Source organism: Elephas maximus, chromosome X, assembly GCF_024166365.1.
Source record: "Elephas maximus indicus isolate mEleMax1 chromosome X, mEleMax1 primary haplotype, whole genome shotgun sequence".
Classification (NCBI taxonomy): Eukaryota; Metazoa; Chordata; class Mammalia; order Proboscidea; family Elephantidae; genus Elephas; species Elephas maximus.
The window spans coordinates 171,722,928-171,740,563 of record NC_064846.1 but is presented as its reverse complement, the minus strand read 5'-3'; the positions used below and the strand labels follow the sequence as shown (position 1 = coordinate 171,740,563).

The 17,636-nt window shown below is 48.4% G+C and overlaps 1 protein-coding gene across 2 annotated transcripts in view; it reads left to right on the top strand.

The window, feature by feature from the left end:
* Window positions 1-17,636, top strand: part of TBL1X (transducin beta like 1 X-linked) — a 238,961-nt gene that overhangs the window by 198,134 nt on the left and 23,191 nt on the right. For both annotated transcript variants that reach the window (XM_049872301.1, XM_049872300.1), the window contains exons 5-11: window positions 4,043-4,188; window positions 7,376-7,643; window positions 8,741-8,873; window positions 9,688-9,829; window positions 11,652-11,715; window positions 11,824-11,921; window positions 15,600-15,660. In XM_049872301.1, the coding sequence (XP_049728258.1) occupies window positions 4,043-4,188; window positions 7,376-7,643; window positions 8,741-8,873; window positions 9,688-9,829; window positions 11,652-11,715; window positions 11,824-11,921; window positions 15,600-15,660 (912 nt within the window). The remainder of the gene's footprint in view (window positions 1-4,042; window positions 4,189-7,375; window positions 7,644-8,740; window positions 8,874-9,687; window positions 9,830-11,651; window positions 11,716-11,823; window positions 11,922-15,599; window positions 15,661-17,636) is intronic.

Below are 17,636 nucleotides of genomic sequence, written 5' to 3'. Positions count from 1 at the left end.
GATTGAATTGTGTCCCCTAAAACTATCCGCCAACTTGGCTAGGTCATGAGTCCCAGTATTGTGTGATTGTCATCTGATGTGATTTCCCTGTGTGTTGTAAATCCTATCACTATGATGTTAATGAGATGGCTTAGCAGCAGTTACCTTGACGGGAGCAACAGGATTAGCTGGTGTCCTTAAACCAACCTCTTTTGAGATAAAAAAGAATCAAGCAGAGAGACAGGGGGACCTCATACCACCAAGAAAGCAGCTCCAGGAGCAGAGTGCGTCCTTTGGACCCAGGCAGGGCTCCTGCAAGGAGAAGCTCCTAGTCCAGGGGAAGGTTGATGACAAGGACCTTCCTCCAGAGCCCACAGAGAGAGGAAGCCTTCCCCTGGAGCTGACACCCTGAATTTGGACTTGTAGCCTACCAGACTGTGAGAGAATAAACTTCTCTTTGTTAAAGCCATCCACTTGTGATATTTATGTTATAGCAGCACTAGATGGCCAAGACGTTATGAAAAATGTAACTAATGTCACTGAACAGTTTGTATAGAAATTGCCAAATGGGAACCTAGTTTGCTGTGTAAACGTTCATCAAAAACACAATAAAATATTATTTTTAAAAAACCACTCAGGGCAACATTTCTTTCTGCTATGCATGGGATCCCTACGTACCAGGGGCAGACTCCAAGGGAGCTGACCACCACAGCATCGTTTTGTTAGGAAATATACAAGGCTCTGTGCAACTGATTGTAAAATTAAAAGTAGCTACCGCATGACTGTTCAACAGATCTAGTATTTCATATATTCATTCTAGCCTTGCAGTGGGGGAGACAGTGGAGATGAGGGGAGGAGAGTGGAGAGAGAAGGAAGGAAAATGAAGAGTCAGGAGGGGGAGGAGGTCCCAGGCTGCCTTCCGTGGAGGAACAGCCCCCTCTGCTGAGCGTTGGGCTTATTGCAGAGTTTGGCTGGGTTTCTTACCGCTGGCGGGGCTGCTGATACAGAATCTGACTCCTGCCCCTGCTGCCCCGGTTTGAGTGATGAAAGTGGGGTTTTACGTGCCTGGGCGTAGCGTGCAAGGCTTATAGGAAGGAAGCAGGAGACCCCAGAGGGGCCCGGTGCGCCCCATCAGAGAGTGGAATGAAAGGGTTGCGGTGGGAAGACTCAGAGGGGAGGACCTTGGAGCAGAAATTAACGACTCGATGGCACTGGGTTTTTGTTTTTTTTTAATCAAAGGTGGAGGTGGGTGGAAGAAAGAGTGGACGGGTTAATTCCAAAGAGCCAGGGTGTTCATTCTGAGCAAGGTTGACAGGCCCCAGTCTCGCAGAATAATCAGATTTAAAAAAAAAAAAAAAAAAAAAATTTTTTTTTTTTTCTTTTCAAGCCCGCTAACTGGTATTGCCTTCAGTAAACCCAGTTAAACCAGTTGGCTTCGAGTTGACTCCAACTCATGGTGACCCCGTGCGTGTCAGAGTAGAACTCTGCTCTGTGGAGTTTCCAATGCCTGCATTTTTGGAAGGCGATTGCCAGGCCTTTATTCTGAGGCACCTCTGGGTGGACTTGAACTGCCAACCTTTTGGTGAGCAGCCAAGTGCTTTAACCATTGGCACTACCCAGGGGCTCTGTTAACCTTAAATAGTTGGCAGAAGATCTCAAGGAGGCAGCTGGTGTGTTCACCTCCACAGTACTTGCTTTTTTCCTTCTTGCCTGATCAGTGGAAGGTATGAGCAATGTGAGGGTTCACACCCCATCTCGGAAACCCGCCCAGCCCACCACTAGCCACAGAATAGTAGCACAGGGTCTGTGTCCCACACACACGGCCCCAGAGCCCCTGCAGCCTTCAGCCTCTTTCAGGAGGCCCCCTCCCCGGGATTCCAGGCTCCCAGCCCCACCACGCAGGCGCCGGTTATAGAGGAGGGACTTCTGTGGGGCCCTCATTGCCCTCGGGCCCCGGGAGGTCCCCACCAGTGCCTCCTCCACCCCCTTGATCACTCTCGGGTCTTGAAGATGATGTTACACAAAGTAAGCACAGTGTTTACCTTGCTTACCAGATCATCTGTGCTGAATAATTTCATAGTTTTTCACCACATCAGAGATTCTGCTTCTGAGTATGGCATCTGTCTCCCCCCATCCCACAGCACCTTCCTGCAGAATCAAAGCCTCTTTTCACATTTAGAATCCATGACAGGAGCAGATGACCTAGTAAGCAAGGTAAGCACCAGCTGACTTGTGCTTACTATCTGTAGTGAACAATTTCACATGGGTTTGGCCACATCTGGTGATGAAATCCAGATGTAGTGAAAGCCATGTGAAATTGTTCACTACAGGCTAGTACATAAGCACAAGTCAACCCGAGATTACCTTGTTCTTGTTCGGTGCCTTCGAGTGGGTTCTGACTCGTAATGAGATTACCTGGTTTACGGGATAATCCGCCCCTGCAAGGCACATTTCTACCTCCAGCCACGGTGTCAAGTCTTCTCCCAACACTGGGCTGTGGCCTGTTGCTTTGTTTTTGCCATTTTAACCGTTTGCGAGTGTGGAATTTAGTGGCATTAATGACACTCACCACGTTATGTAACCGTCAGCACTCTCCAGTTCCTGATCTTTTCTGTCCCCCTAAACAGAAAGGCAGTACCCCTTCAACAGTAACTGCCCGTTCTCCTGCCCCGGCCCCTGGTAGCCAGTGATCTACTTTGGTCTCTATGCACTTGACGGTCCTAGATATTTTGCGTAAGTGGGTTTGTACGATAGTTGTCCTTTGTGACTGGCCTGTTCCAGTCAGCGTAATGTTTTCAAGGTTCGTGCACGCCTTAGTGCGTATCAGGGCTTCATTTCTCCCTGTGACTGAGTAACGTTTCCTTGTGTGCACGTAGCACAGTTTGTAATTTACCCACCCGTCTGTTGATGGACATTTGGGCTGTCTCCACCTTTTGGCTGTTGTAAACAGTGCTGCAGTGAACATGGGCGGTGGCGTCACGTGCTGTGGAGTGGATGTGTGACGGAGTAGAACTGCCCCACAGGGTTTGCTAGGCTGTCATCTTTGATGGCGCACCACTGGGCAGCATTTCTTTCTGTTGCACATAGGGCCGCTACGAGTGGGAGCCAACTTGATGGCACCTAACAACAACAGTCTTTATGGAAGCAGGCCGCCACGTCTTTTTCCTGCAGAGCTGCTGGGTGGGTTTGAACCACCGACCTTTCGGTTAGCAGCCAAGCACTGAATCGTTCTTCCACCGAGGCTCCTTGAGCATTGACTCGCGTGTTCCCAGTGTTTTAATTGAAGCTCCTTCATCGGGACACTTATCTGCGAGAGCCTTTGGATTGCCAAATGTTTCATTTACTGTTACTCTCTAAGGAGATGTATTGGGTACAGGACAGGCAGGTCGATTCCAACACATGGCAACCCATGTGTTACAGAGTAGAGCTGCTCCATAGGTTTTCTTGGCTGTGATCTTTCTGGAAGCAGATCACTAGGCTTTTTCCCCTGCAACTCCACTGGATGGATTTGAACTGCCAGCCTTTAGGTTGGTAGTCAAACGTAAACTATATGTACCACTCGGGGACAGCCATTGAAACCTCTGTGGAGCCCAGTTCTACTCTGACACACATGGGGTGCCACAAGTGAGACAGCCAGTGGCTCCATCACTTGCAGTTGCAAGTACAAAAAAATCCCAAAGCTGCTGCTGTGGAATCAGTTCCAACTCACAGCAACCCTATAGGACAGAGTAGAACTGCCCTGTAAGGGTTCCAAGGCTCTCATCTTTACGGAAGCAGACTGCCACATCTTTCTCCCACAGACTGGCTGGTGGGTTCAGAGTGCCCCGGCCTTTTGGTTTGAACCCACCAGCTCGTTAACTGAAGAGCACTTAACCACTGCGCCACCAGGGCTCCATCCATGCAAACACAGGCCTCCCACTTCCCTCTCTGCCCCTCTGTCCCCGTGCTTGCATCCGCAGCCACACGCATCCCCGTTGAGCGTGTCTGAAGTAACCGGCGCCCCTGTAGATCTCCAGGGTGCACTTCCCGTTTGACGCCACCTGGCCTGTCTCCCTTGCTGCAGGCTTCTCCCACTCGGCCTTCACGTTCGGAATCGAGAGCCACATCAGCCAGTCCAACATCAACGGGACGCTAGTGCCGCCGGCCGCCCTCATCTCCATCCTCCAGAAGGGGCTGCAGTATGTGGAGGCTGAGATCAGCATCAACGAGGTATGTCCCTCCCAGGGCCTGGAGCCTGCCGGGGGCACGGCAAGCGGGGTCATGTCGTGAGCTGCCGTTGGGTCGGCTCCAGCTCGTGACGACCCACGTGCAACAGAACGTTGCCTGGTCCTGTGCCAGCTTCATGATAGTTGGTACGTTTGAGTCCATTGCTGAGGCCGTTGTGTCAGTCCATCTCATGGACGGTTCCTCCGTTTTCAGTGACCCTCTACTGTAGCAAACATAATGTCCTTCTCCAGCGATCGGTCCCTCCTGATGACAAGTCCAAAGTGAGTGAGTTCTGAAATAATGGTACCCTCAACAATAGCGACAATTAACAATTGTAGAGCATTTGGAAGCGTTCTTCATGTACATTTTCACTACTCCTCATAGAAACAGCATTAACTTATCGTTAAATTCCTACCGTTAGTTGTTAGCTGCCATTGAGTCGGCCCCAGCGTATGGTCGCTAGTGTACTACAGAACGCTGCCCAGTCCAGGTCGTGATGATAGTCCTGGAAACAAGCCTGAATCCAACCTGCATTTTCTCAAAGGAACTTGAGAATAAGTTGGACGTTTTTTTATTTATTTTAACTTTAAGACTTTAGGCTCTTGAAGCGACTCCGGTTGCAGTGCCATCTTCCTTGAGTCCTTCCAGTTTTCCCCACCCTGTCTTCCTTTGCACTGGTCCCATCGATGCCAGCCTTTGTTTTCCATAGTAGTTATTCCACTTCCCTTTAGCTTTAAATTTTCTTACCAGGTGCCGTGGAGTTGATTCCAACTCATGACGACCCCACGTGTGTCAGAGGAGAACTGGGCTCCATAGGGTTTTCAATGGCTGAATTTTCAGATGATTGCCAGTCCTAGGTGCCTCTGGGTAGACTCGAACCGCCAACCTTTCAGTTAGCAGCCAAGTGCGTTTACCATTTGCCTTACCCAGGGACTGAAAAAAAAAAAATCTCAAAGCAGCTTTCTGTTTTCCGACCCTGGTTTTCCTCCGTCATTCATGAATCCATGTGTTTTTAAACACCTTGTTTCCTCCTGTCCCGTGTGCTTCCCCCCGTCAGCTCCCATTTCCTCTCCCCGTCCCTTAACACATGGATTCCCGAGGCCTGCCACCTCCATCCTCAGGTCCTGCCTGGTCGCTTTATCAGCGTGAAGGGAAGAGCCCACAGCTCCTCAGGCCCTGCCCACACTCACATTCCCAGGTGCCGACATCCCATTTCCCCTCCCTCTGGGTTCCTTCTCTCCCCTGTCAGACTCCCTCCGTGTCCAGATGCCAGGGAAGGAACATCTCATCGGTCACTCAGGTTTCCGTTAGCTGGAAGGTGACCCTGAGCGCTGCCAGATTTTAAGCCCAGAGATGTTTTTATTAGTTTGGGCAGCTGTGGCTCTTTCTGATGTGGTCATCCATCTGGGGAGTGAATGTATAAAGGAGGAACATGTGTAGCGGCCAGCTGTCCCGTTGGTCAGCACTGCCCGCTCTGTGGCCGACATCTAGGTGGGACAGTGACCGAGGAGCTGGTCGGCTGTTGCTTCACAGATTGTGTGTTGTGTTACGTTGTTACCTTAGAGACAGAATTGTAACCAGAAACTAGCCTGGACGAGGTTTAGGTTAGCTCCTGTTCAGCTGAAACTCCCATTGTCCTAAGTCTTCCGAATTCTGGAGGCAGTTCTAGTTCAGAACAAATGCAAACGTGCATACGTGCCCGCCAGAAACAACCCTGAGGGGCCGAGCTTCGTGTGATTCCTGTAATTGGAGTGCTCGATCAAGAAACACTTTACTTCTGTGCTTCTGACTGTGTGGAGGGGGGGTTGTTAAATTGTAGGCGTAAACCGGAGAGTCAAAGGAAGTGCAAAAAACACGAAGCGTACCTGAGCAAGGTTGTTGTCTTTTGTACCGTGGCTGTATTTACTGTTCACTCTAAACCCAAGAGGTGATTTCAGATCCCAACAAACATCCTAGCCATCCAGTCCTGAATGGTGCAGGCATCTAATCTGGGCTTGATGTCTTCAAAGAGTTACTTTTTCCACACAAAAGGCTAGTTATTTACAGACATTCTCCACAGTTGTTGTAGAATCCCAGGGCACCGTTAACATCTGGGACCAGATCATTCTCTGTGGTGGGGGCCGTCTGTGCACTGTAGGGCATTGAGCAGCATCCCTAGTCTCCACCCACTAGATGCCAGTAGCACCTTTAACCCCATTGTGACAAACCAGAAACGTCTCCAGTCATCACCCCTGGTTGGGAACCCCTACATCAAGGATGGCACTCTTTGTCATGGAATGGAGTTGACATTTCCAGGCACCCTTAATTTGATTTGACAGTTCACTGAATCCTGAGTGTCTTAGTCTCCTAGTGCTGCTGTAACAGAAATACCACAAGTAGGAGGGCTTTAACAAACAAATTCATTTTCTTGTGGTTCAGGAGGCCAAAAGTCCAGATTCAGGGTGCCATCTCTAGGGAAAGGCTCTCTCTGTCTGTAGGCTCTGGGGAAAAGTCCTTGTCTATTTTCAGCTTCTGTTTTTTGGCTCCTTGGTGATCTCCATGTGGCGTGTATCTTCCTTTCCATTTGTGCTTGCTTCTCTGTGTCTAATTCACTCCTTTTCTACCTAAAAGGTGATTGGTTTAGGACACACACTACGCTGATATGATCTCATTAACGTAACAGAGAAGGTCCTCATCCCAGATGGGATTGCATCCATAGGTACAAAACTAAAATCTGTTTTGTGGTGTTGATTCTGACTCATAAGGACCCTGTAGGACAGTGGAGAACTGCCCCATAGGGTTTCCAAGGTTGTAGATCTTTACAGAAGCGGACTGCCACATCTTTCTCCCTCAGAGCAGCTCCTGAGTTCAAACTGCCAACCTTTTTGGTTAGCAGCCAAGTGCTTAACCACTGAGCCACCAGGGCTCCTCCTCCAGGTATAGGGGTTAAGATTTACACTGCATGCCTTTTGGGGACAAATTCAGTCCACAGCATGGAGCCTCCCTACTGAGGGCGGCCACCCCACCTAACCCACCCCTACCCCTGGTGCACCGTGGAGTCCCCCCGCCTGCGTCTCCGGGTGTACGGTGCGATGCCAGCCTCCTCCACGCTCCTGGCCCCCACGCTCCCCCACTCCCTATACTGTTGTGTTGGGGGCAGCAGGCTGGGGGACACGCTTCACGTGCGCTGACACTGAGGTCCTCCTCTCAGGACGGCACGGTGTTCGACGGCCGGCCCATCGAGTCGCTGTCACTGATTGACGCGGTGATGCCAGACGTGGTGCAGACACGGCAGCAGGCCTTCCGAGAGAAGCTGGCCCAGCAGCAGGCTAGTGCGGCGGCGGCGGCGGCGGCAACGGCGGCGGCAGCAACGGCAACGGCGGCAGCAGCCACCCCAGCAGCCGCTGTGTCCCAGCAAAACACACCAAAGAACGGAGAGGCCACGGTGAACGGGGAGGAGAACGGGGCACACGCAATAAGTAAGTGCCGGCGCCAGCGTGCCCTGAGCTGCTGGTCATCGTTTTGTTTTGTTTTGTTTTGTTTTGTTTTGTTTTGATTTACGTCCAGGTTTGCTCAAGTCTAAAAGAACCCTTAAAGGTCTGCCTGCTCTGAGTCTCCTCCTGGACTGCCTTCTCCTGTAGCCGACCGTCTGATCAGAGTAGTGTCCCGTTCTGTGTTTTCACCAAAGTCTTTAGACAAGACAGTCGACCCTGTAGGGCAGAGTAGAACTGCCCCATAGAGTTTCCAAGGAGCGCCTGGTGGACTTGACCTGCTGACCTTTTGGTTAGCAGCCATAGCTCTTAACCACTATGCCACCAGGGTTTCCGAGTCTTCACTCACGCATCCTCAATTCAAGAAAATCCTGCTAATCTGGGAACTCTACCCAGTATTTTGTTGTTGGGTGCTGTCGAGTCGATTTGACTCGTACTCGTGAGTCATAGCGACCCTCCACGACAGAGTAGAACTGGCCCCTAGGGTTTTCGAGGCTGTAATCTTTACTGGAGCAGATCACGGGGTCTTTCTCCGCGGAGCTGCTGGGTGGATTCAAACCACCAACCTTCTGGTTAGCAGCCGAGTGCTTAACTATCATGCCACTGGGGCTCCTTCCAGTTAGTGAAATGACGAGGAAAGTACTGTGTGAGTGTTGTCCGGCATAAACAAAGCCATTTCATGTGTGGGAGCTTCAGGCCCACCACCCAGCCTTCCCTGGGTGGTACAGAAAATGAATGCACTCACTCGGCTGCTAACCAAAGGATTGGCGGTTCGAACCCACCCAGAGGCGCCTGAGAAGAAAGGCCTAGTGGTCTAAAAAACATGGTCTACTTCTGAAAAATCAGACACTGAAAACCCTATGGAGCACAGTTCCACTCTGACACCTCTGCTTGGACCCCAACATCAGCCTTTCAATTAGCAGCCGAGAACATTCACCATTCGTACCCCCCGGGGACCCTGCCCAGTGCAGCAGTACTGATGAACCCATGAAGGAACTATCCTTGTCATCTAACACAAAAGTGCCCTGAGAACTAGTTTCTTTTTTATTTATAAGCCTCGTGTCTTTTCTTGCTTCCAACTACAGATAACCATTCAAAACCAATGGAAATAGACGGGGAAGTTGAGATTCCACCCAACAAGGCCACCGTGCTCCGGGGCCATGAGTCCGAGGTGTTCATCTGTGCCTGGAACCCTGTCAGTGACCTCCTTGCATCCGGGTAAGGATTTCAGGTCAGGGGCGCTCCAGGTGTTGGGGTCCAGAATGCTCGCTCATCTCTGAAGTCCTGACTCATGGAACACGCTCTCGCCTCGCTCTTGGTTTGCGACATCTTCACAGTAGATGGAAATGGAGGCTGGGAAAGCTCTGTGCACCACTTTCCTGTGTGTTTCATATTACAGAAAGGGAGAAGTCGTACCTGGCCATTTTCTCAGTGGGGTGGGGAGCAATGCAAAGACGTTTGACATTAACGAAGGTGTCTTAGGTTGCTAGCGCTGTTCTAACAAATACCACAAGAGCATGGCTTTAATGAACAGAATTTTATTTTCTCGTAGTTCTGGAGCCTATGTGCCCAAATTCAGGGCACCAGCTCTAGAGGAAAGCTCTCTCTGAGTCCAGTGTGGGGGAAGATCCTTGGTTCTCTTCAGCTCCTGCTCCCCTGCTCCTTGGTGGTCTTCACGTGGCATAGCATCTGTCTTCCTCTATCCGTGCGTCCTGGCTCCTTCGCCTAATCTGCCCCTTTATATCTCAAGAGTGATTCGCTTGAGACACACCCTGCGCTGTTGTGACCTAATTAATGTGACAAAGAAAACACTGTTCCCAAATGGTGGTAGGTGTAGGGGTTAGGATTTACAGCGCATATTTTGGGGGACACAAGTCAATCCACAGTAAAACACAGAGAGTGTCAGCAGGGAAGCCAAACGAGTGAAGGGATAGAAGAGGCAGGAGACCGGGTCGGGCCGGCTGGCACGTGCCTGTGCTGTGCGTTGTCTACCTCGGCTGACACCGGGTGTCACTGTGTTGTCCTTGTCCAGGTCCGGAGACTCTACGGCGAGGATATGGAACCTCAACGAGAACAGCAACGGAGGTTCCACCCAGCTCGTGTTGAGGCACTGTATACGGGAAGGGGGGCACGATGTGCCCAGTAACAAGGACGTGACCTCGCTGGATTGGAATGTAAGCTCCTCCACTGCCCAGGCGGTTGGTGGTCTGTCACGTCTGCCCACCACCACACCAGGGCTTCCTGCTGGCAAGAACCACCTGCCTGCTGTTCTCACAGGGCACTGCACTTCCTGGGGCTCTCGCAAGGCCGGCTCCCTATGCCTGTCCGTTGTTGTTATTATTTTCAATCTTTATTGAGGAGTAACTCACATGACATACAATTCACTAATGTTGAGTGGACACTGATTTTTTTTCTCCCGCATTCTACCATCCCCTGGTAACCACCAGTCTTCTCCTGTCCTTTTGGTCTCGGTATATTTACCTGGTCTGTTGTCGTTGATAGGTGCAGTTAAGTCAGTTCTGACTCATAGTGATCTAGTGTGCAACAGAACAGAACACTGCCCGGTCCTGTGCCATCCTTACAATCGTTGTTATGCTTGAGCCCATTGTTGCAGCCACTGTGTCAGTCCATCTCACCCAGGGTCTTCTTGTTTGTCACTGACCCTCTGCTGTACCAAACGTGATGTCCTTCTGCAGGGACTGGTCCCTCCCGACAACATTTCCAAAGTACAGGAGACAAATTTTCACCATCCTCGCTTCTAAGGAACATTCTGGCTATACTTCCAAGACAGATGTGTTCGTTCTTCTGGCAGTCCCCAGTATATTCAGTATTCTTCGCCAATGCCATAATTCAAAGGCATTGATTCTTTGGTCTTTTTTCATTGCCTATTCTACAGATTTCATATAAGTGATACCTGCTCCCGTAAAGATTACAGCCTGGGAAACCCTGTGGGGTAGTTCTGCTCTGTGCTACAGGGTCGCTGTAAGTTGGAATTGGCACATAGCAACAACAATACTTTGTTGTATGGATATACATTTTGTTTATTCATTCATCTGATGGGCACTTGAGTTGTTTTCCACCTTTTGGCTGTTGTGAATAGTGCTGCAGTGAACACTGGTGTAGAAGGATCTGTTTCAGTCCTTGTTTTCTAGTCTTTGGGGTCTATACCTAGGGTTGGGATTGCCGAATCTTATGGTAACTCTGTTTAACTTTTTGAGGAACCATCAAGTGTTTTCGCTACACCTGCCCCATTGTTAACACGGGTTTGTAAGATGAGTCTGATGGTTGTGTTAAGGACGCTTCACGAGGGGTACCAGGCCAAGGGGGTCCCAAGACCACTCTGGGAAGATTTTATGTGTGGCCAGGGAAGCACGGCTTTCCCCCTTGACATTTCAGTAGCAAAAGTCCATGTGTAATTCTACTTATTTTGGCTTCCCCCTTGCTTTTTACGGAGCCCTGGTGGCACGGTGGTTAAGAGCTCGGCTGCTAACCAAGAGGTCAGGGGTTCAAATCTACCAGCCGCTCTTTGGAAACCCTATGGGGCAATTCTACTCTGTCCTAGAGGGTCGCTGTGAGTCAGAATTGACTCGACAGCAACAGGTTCAGTTTAGTTTTTTTGGTCGCGTTCTGTAGTGTTTTTGCAAACTCTGTCATTTCCTCACAAATCCTGTTTTCCAACTCTATATGCAGATAAAAGCCTGTAATAACTTCCTGTACCATATTTTTAATTACAGCGCTAAATAATTAGACACCCAAAGAGCGATGCGTAGTTTGAGTGTGTTTGTTTCTCAGGGGTCTCCGTGGTGAGCCTCATGTTCTAACCAGAGGGAGCTGTGGCCAGAGTCATCAGATGTGACTGGGCAGCCCCTTCACCTTGAACCATGAGTGCTTTAGGAAAAGTCTAGCCCTGGGATAGTGGGAGAGGCTCTCTTTGCTCTTCCCGTACTACAATGACTGAGCTACTTTGGTTGGTTTGTGTTTCTTTCTGGCCCCCAGAGCGATGGAACACTATTGGCTACAGGTTCCTACGATGGCTTTGCCAGGATATGGACGGAAGACGGTGAGTCCCGCATCCCTTGTGTTCCTGTAGGGTAACAGGTGTTGCAGAATGTTGCCACTGAGTGACTTTGAAGCCAACATGTTTGTTTGTTTGTTTCTTACACAACAGGCAACCTGGCCAGCACCTTAGGCCAACATAAAGGCCCGATCTTTGCCTTGAAATGGAACAAAAAGGGGAATTACATCTTGAGTGCTGGTGTAGACAAAGTGAGTATCACTTACCTCTCTTTGATCTATAAATACTTATTTCTTTTTAATCTCTAGGTAGCATTGCGGCTTCTTTGAATTCTAAGGCTTTGTGCTTCCCCTTAGGAAATCAGACGAATTTGTTTAGGTTTTATATGTTTTTGTTGTTTTGATGTTAACTGTTGTTTTTATTTTGTTTTGAATGAAAAGGCATTTTTTTTAAGTTGTGGTAAAAATATATGTAACATTTGCACATTCAACGGTTTGTACACATACACTTCAGTGACGTTGATTACGTTCATCATGTTGGCAGGTATTGTCACTGTCCTCTTCCAGAGTATTCCACCACCATTAACAGAAGCTCAGCATCCCCTAAGCAATGACTCTCTTTCCTCCTCCTGCCCACCCCTGGTAAAAAAAAAAAAAAAAAAAAAAAAAACACCTGGTTACACCCCTAGTAACCACTAATAACCTTTGCTCTCTTACTGTTCATTTATATTTCATCATAGGAATCCCTGGGTAGTCCCAGTGGTTAAGCACTGGACTACTAACCAAAAGGTTGGCGGTTCAAACCTGCCCAGAGGCGCCTCAGAAGACTGGCTTGGCGATGTGCTTCTGAAAGGTCAAAGCCTTGAAAACCATCCCTGGGTACTAATATACGTTGGTTTGGGCTCTGGAAGGCTTTGCATTTTCACAATGATTTCACAATGATTGGAAGACCTTGTTAGATTTCTACTTTCTTTTTATTCAGCTTCTAAAAATCAATATAATAGACTTGGCCTTGAAATATTATCACACTCTTGGGGAAGTCAGAATGTGTATTCCTGGTGGATTCAAACATACCAATGATCGTGAAGATGGCTCAGGACCAGACAACATTTCATTCTGTTGTGCATGGGCCACCATGAATTAGAGCTGACTCAGCAGCAACAAGGACAAGTGACTGTGTCTGTTCGGTAGGGACCTTTGTTGATGTGATACACTAGGTCAGTGGTCAGCAAACTACAGCTCACGGGCCAGATCCAGCCCACCACCTGTTTTTATAAATAAAGTTTTATTGGCACACAGCCACACCCATTTGTCTGTGGCTGCTTTGCTGTTACAGTGGCGAGATGAGTAGTTGCCTCAGAGACTGTCTAGCCCACAAAGTCAAAAATATTTACCACCAGGCCCTTGACAGAAAACATTGGCTGACCCCTATTCTAGAGTATATCCATCTAAGTCAACAATTCCTTCACTCTCTATCGCTCTTTAAAGCCAAGGGACTCTTTGCTCAAACATGACAGCCAGGTGTATAGTATAAATGAAAGCTGAGCTGCTGTGGTTGACACAGTAAACCTTTCCCATAACTACAGCCATGCTTTTCCTAAGACGCTCTCATTCAGAGATTATGCACACACAGCAGTTTGTCATGCGTGTGGTAGGCCATCAGTAACTGCTGGTTGAATTATTGAAATAACTCACGAAAATGATAGCCGATATGGATTGAGAGCTTTACACTACATTGGCTAAGTCACTCAGTGCACCCAAGATAGGAGGCAGTACTAGTATGAGTGATTCCATTTTTCCAGGAGGGAAATGGAGGCTCAGAGACGTTCATCACTTTCCCTGGGGACGCACAGCTATTGTAGAATGGAGGTAGGAATAGAACCCAGATTCTGTAACACCAGGTTCTGTATGACTTTGATTCGTAAAATTCTAAACAACCCTTGGCGTCATCACCTTCTTCCTATCCGGAGGTTCTTGTTCTCATTCATTTGTGTTTTTGCACCTGAGTATCCATGTCTGCTCGGCCAGGTGATGAATCCCCTGCTGAGTGACAGTGCACATTTGGAATTACACAGGTCTTGTGGGTCATACACTGTCTGCCATTATCACTCACTCAGCCGTGGCAGGAGTAGTAACAGTGCTCTCGACAGTTACACCAAGGGAGAAGATTCAGTGAGAGGATTGCTGCGTTAACCTCCAGTGTTTGCTAGAATTTGTTTCAGATTCTTAGAAACTTCTGTGTCTTTGCTTTTCTCTGTCCAATGATGATCAAACATAACATAAATGGAACGTAAACATCTACTAAATGATGAGGTCACTGAAGCAGGGTGTGAAAATGTATCACAGAATTGTGAAGGAGTTTATATCCTTCCTGCAGTGCTCGATTTCATGGTGGGTGACTACCTTAAAAAGTAAGCAACACCAGTGGCGCAACAGTTAAGCACTCTGCTGCTAACCGAAAGACTGGCAGTTCAGACCCGCCCAGAGGCTCCGCAGGAGAAGGACCTGGCAATCTACCCCCGTAATGATTACAGCCTAGAAAACCCTATGGGGCAGTTCAGCTCTGTCACATGGAGTTGCCGTGAGTCGGAATCAACTCAGCGGCACCCAACAGCACATATTAAAAACTTATCCCCCCTCTCCTGCCAAATTAAAAAAAAAAAAGTTAATTGGTTTAGAGCTGACCCAACTCTTAAGAGAACCAAGTTTTAAAGATACTTCTGTGAGCGTCTGCTATGAGAATTTCTGTGATTAGTAGAGAATATACTCAGTTCTCCTAAAAGCAAAGTCTCTATTGTGGTGACAGGGAGAAGAAGTTCCAATTGAGATGGCCACTCCAGTTGATTCCTAGTTAATTCAGGGGTCTTAGTTGAGCTGGAAACCCTGGTGGCATAGCGGTTAAGTGCTACAGCTCTTAACTAAGAGGTCGGCAGTTCGAATCCATTAGGTGCTCCTTGGAAACTCTATCAGGCAGTTCTACTCTGCCCTATAGCGTCGCTATGAGTCGGAATCGACTCGACGGCAGTGGGTTTGGGTTTTTAGTTGAGCTACCCCTGGTGGCTTCTCTAAGGCTCTTCCTGTTCAGTACGGTGATAAGGAGTCAGGGTTTACTTCCTGTCTCCAGGTGGAGATCACTGTTTCCCTTGCTATAGACCAATAAATAGGTGACTCCCCTGCCAGCTCCCACTGACCCCACTGGAATCCCCTTGCTCTGTGATATTGGCATCCCCTGTTCATGGAGTGTGGATCAGGAATTCTCTACGATGCCAGTCTCAGCAGCTTTACACTTGGAAAAGTGCCAGAAAGACTTTTTCAACAGTTTTCAGCGCTGTGGGTAGAGGGGGACTCCCAGCCAATTTTGGTAGTTTTCCAAGCATCCGGTTGAATTTCAAAGACCTAGGGTGTAAAAAGGAGTCCCTGGGTGGCGCAGACGGTGAAGCACTTGACTACTAACCAAAAATTTGGTGGTTCAGACCCACCCAGAGGTACCTTGAAAGAAAGGCCTGACAGTCTGCTTCTGAAAGGTCGCAGCCTTGAAAACCCGACGGAGTGCGGTTCTGCTCTGCGTACGTGCAGTTACCATGAATTGGGGTCTACTCAACAGCGGCTGGATATTTGCATTTAGGATGAAAAACAGGATGTCAGATTGTCTCATTATTTTTATAGTAATTACACATTAAAATGGAGTGAGACTAAATATATTGTTAGAATCAGTTTTATCATTATCTGTTTCTTTTTTCCTTTTTTTTTTTTAAATATAGTTAGTGTAAAGTTTAAAACTACCTGTGTGGCTCCTGTGATACCTCTATTGGACAGCACAGGTTGAGCAAGAAGAGGGACTCATTATCTTGTCTTGTCCATCACGTTTTGTTTTTAGGGAAAACTTTGCAAGAATAGTTACTAACTTTTTCTTTCGTTTCCTGAGCACAGACAACAATAATTTGGGATGCCCACACAGGAGAAGCGAAACAGCAGTTTCCTTTTCACTCAGGTGAGTATGATTTGTTTTTGTAGTTCAGACGTAAGAGTTCAGAGCCTTATGAAATGTCTCCGGAAGTCATTGTGAATGATTGGGAGACAAGCCCCTGGAACCCAGCTCGTAAGGAGGAAACTGTTTCATTGAACTGTTGCTCTTAAGGCGTGTAAGATACAAATGCCCTCACCACCCACCTGTTCAGCAGTTTGAAAACACTAACAGAGTGCCAGCCACACCATTGATGTGGGCTCCTATCTCTTCTGAAGACCACCATCAGGTTTGGTGATTCACTAGGAGGGATATCCCAGGGAAAGGGCATGCAGCACGATCAGCAAAGGCAGAAGGCACGTGGGGCCAAGTCTGGGGAAAACCAGGCACAAGCTTCCAAGACCATCTCCCGATGGACCCACACGAAACGCATTGAATTCCTGCAGCAGTGAGTCATGACGACATGCACTAAGTGTTGTCTACCAGGGAAGCTCTTCAGAGACAGCACCCGGGGTTTTGTTGGGGGCCGTTCACATAGACACCCTCTGCCTGGCACGTACCAAAATTCCAGGCCCCCAGAAGGAAAGCAGGTGTTCAGCATAAACCATGTTGTTTGCACAAACAGTCTGGGCACAGTGAGCCACCTTATCTGTTAGGGAATGCTGGGAACCCTCCCAAAATCTCACTTCCCGGACTCCAGCCAAGGGCCACCCTTGCAGGCAGGTCTTTCAGAGGCTAACAGTCAGGCCTGCTGTGTGAGCTCTTTTTTGCACAGATGTGTAGACACACTGCTCCAGACCTAACCATATTCCTGTATGTGTTTGGGCCACACCTGGCACCTGGGACCACCAGGTGTCTAGACATTCAGAAATCCCAGATCCTCACCTTCTTCATTTCCTTTCCCAGCTCATTCTCTGTTACTTTTGGCAGATACGGCGTTTAACCAGAGACAGAGATGGACGCCCACCCCCAGAACCAAAAGACCATTAGAGAAAATTGCCTAAAAGTTGGCAGAAGGTGGTAGATTCCACTTCCGTTAAAGGATAGGAAACCCTGGCGGCATAGTGGTTAAGAGCTACGGCTACTAACCAAAAAGGTCGGCAGTTCAAATCCACCAGGTGTTCCTTGGAAACTCTGTGGGACAGTTATGCTCTGTCCTGTAGGGTTACTATGAGTGAGAATCTCCTTGACACCAACAGGGTTTTGTTTTTTTCTAATGGGAAATGTCGCTTCTGTTTTTGAGGGTGTGTCTGAGTGCCAGGGTGAATGTTTTCTTTATCCAGCCAGTGGCAGCTGCGCCTGAGGCATTGTGGGTGTGGGGATCTGCGTCTTTTCTGTTCGGACAGTTTTGGGTGCCTGGGTCTGTGGCACACGTAATGTAAAATTTACCATTAGTCACTCTGCATTTCCTCGGGCTGCTATAACAAAGTGTCTTAGTCATCTAGTTCTGCCATAACAGAAATACCACAAGTGGATGGCTTTAACAAAGAGAAGTTTATTTCTTCACAGTAGACTAGACTAAAAGTCCAAATTCACAGCTGTAAGCTCCAGGGGAAGGCTTTCTCTCTCCGTCAGCTCTGGAAGAAGGTCTTTGTCCTCAATCTTCCCATGGTCGAGGAGCTTCTCAGGCACAGGGACCTGGTCCAAAGGACGGACGCACTCTGCTCCTGGTGCTGCTTTCTTGGTGGTATGAGGCCTCCAACTCTCTGCTTTCTTCCGTTTTATCTCTTATAAGATAAAAGGTGGTGCAGGCCACACCCCAGGGAAACTCTCTTTACTTTGGTCAGGGAGGTGGCCTGAGTAAGGGTGGTATTACAATCCCACCCTAATCCTCTCAACATAAAATTACTATCACAAAATGGAGGACAACCACACAATACTGGGAATCATGGCCTAACCAAGTTGACACATATTTTGGGGGACACAATTCAATCCATGACACAAAGTATCACAGACTAGGTGGCTTTGTAAGAACAGAAATGTATTGCCTCACAGCTCTGGAG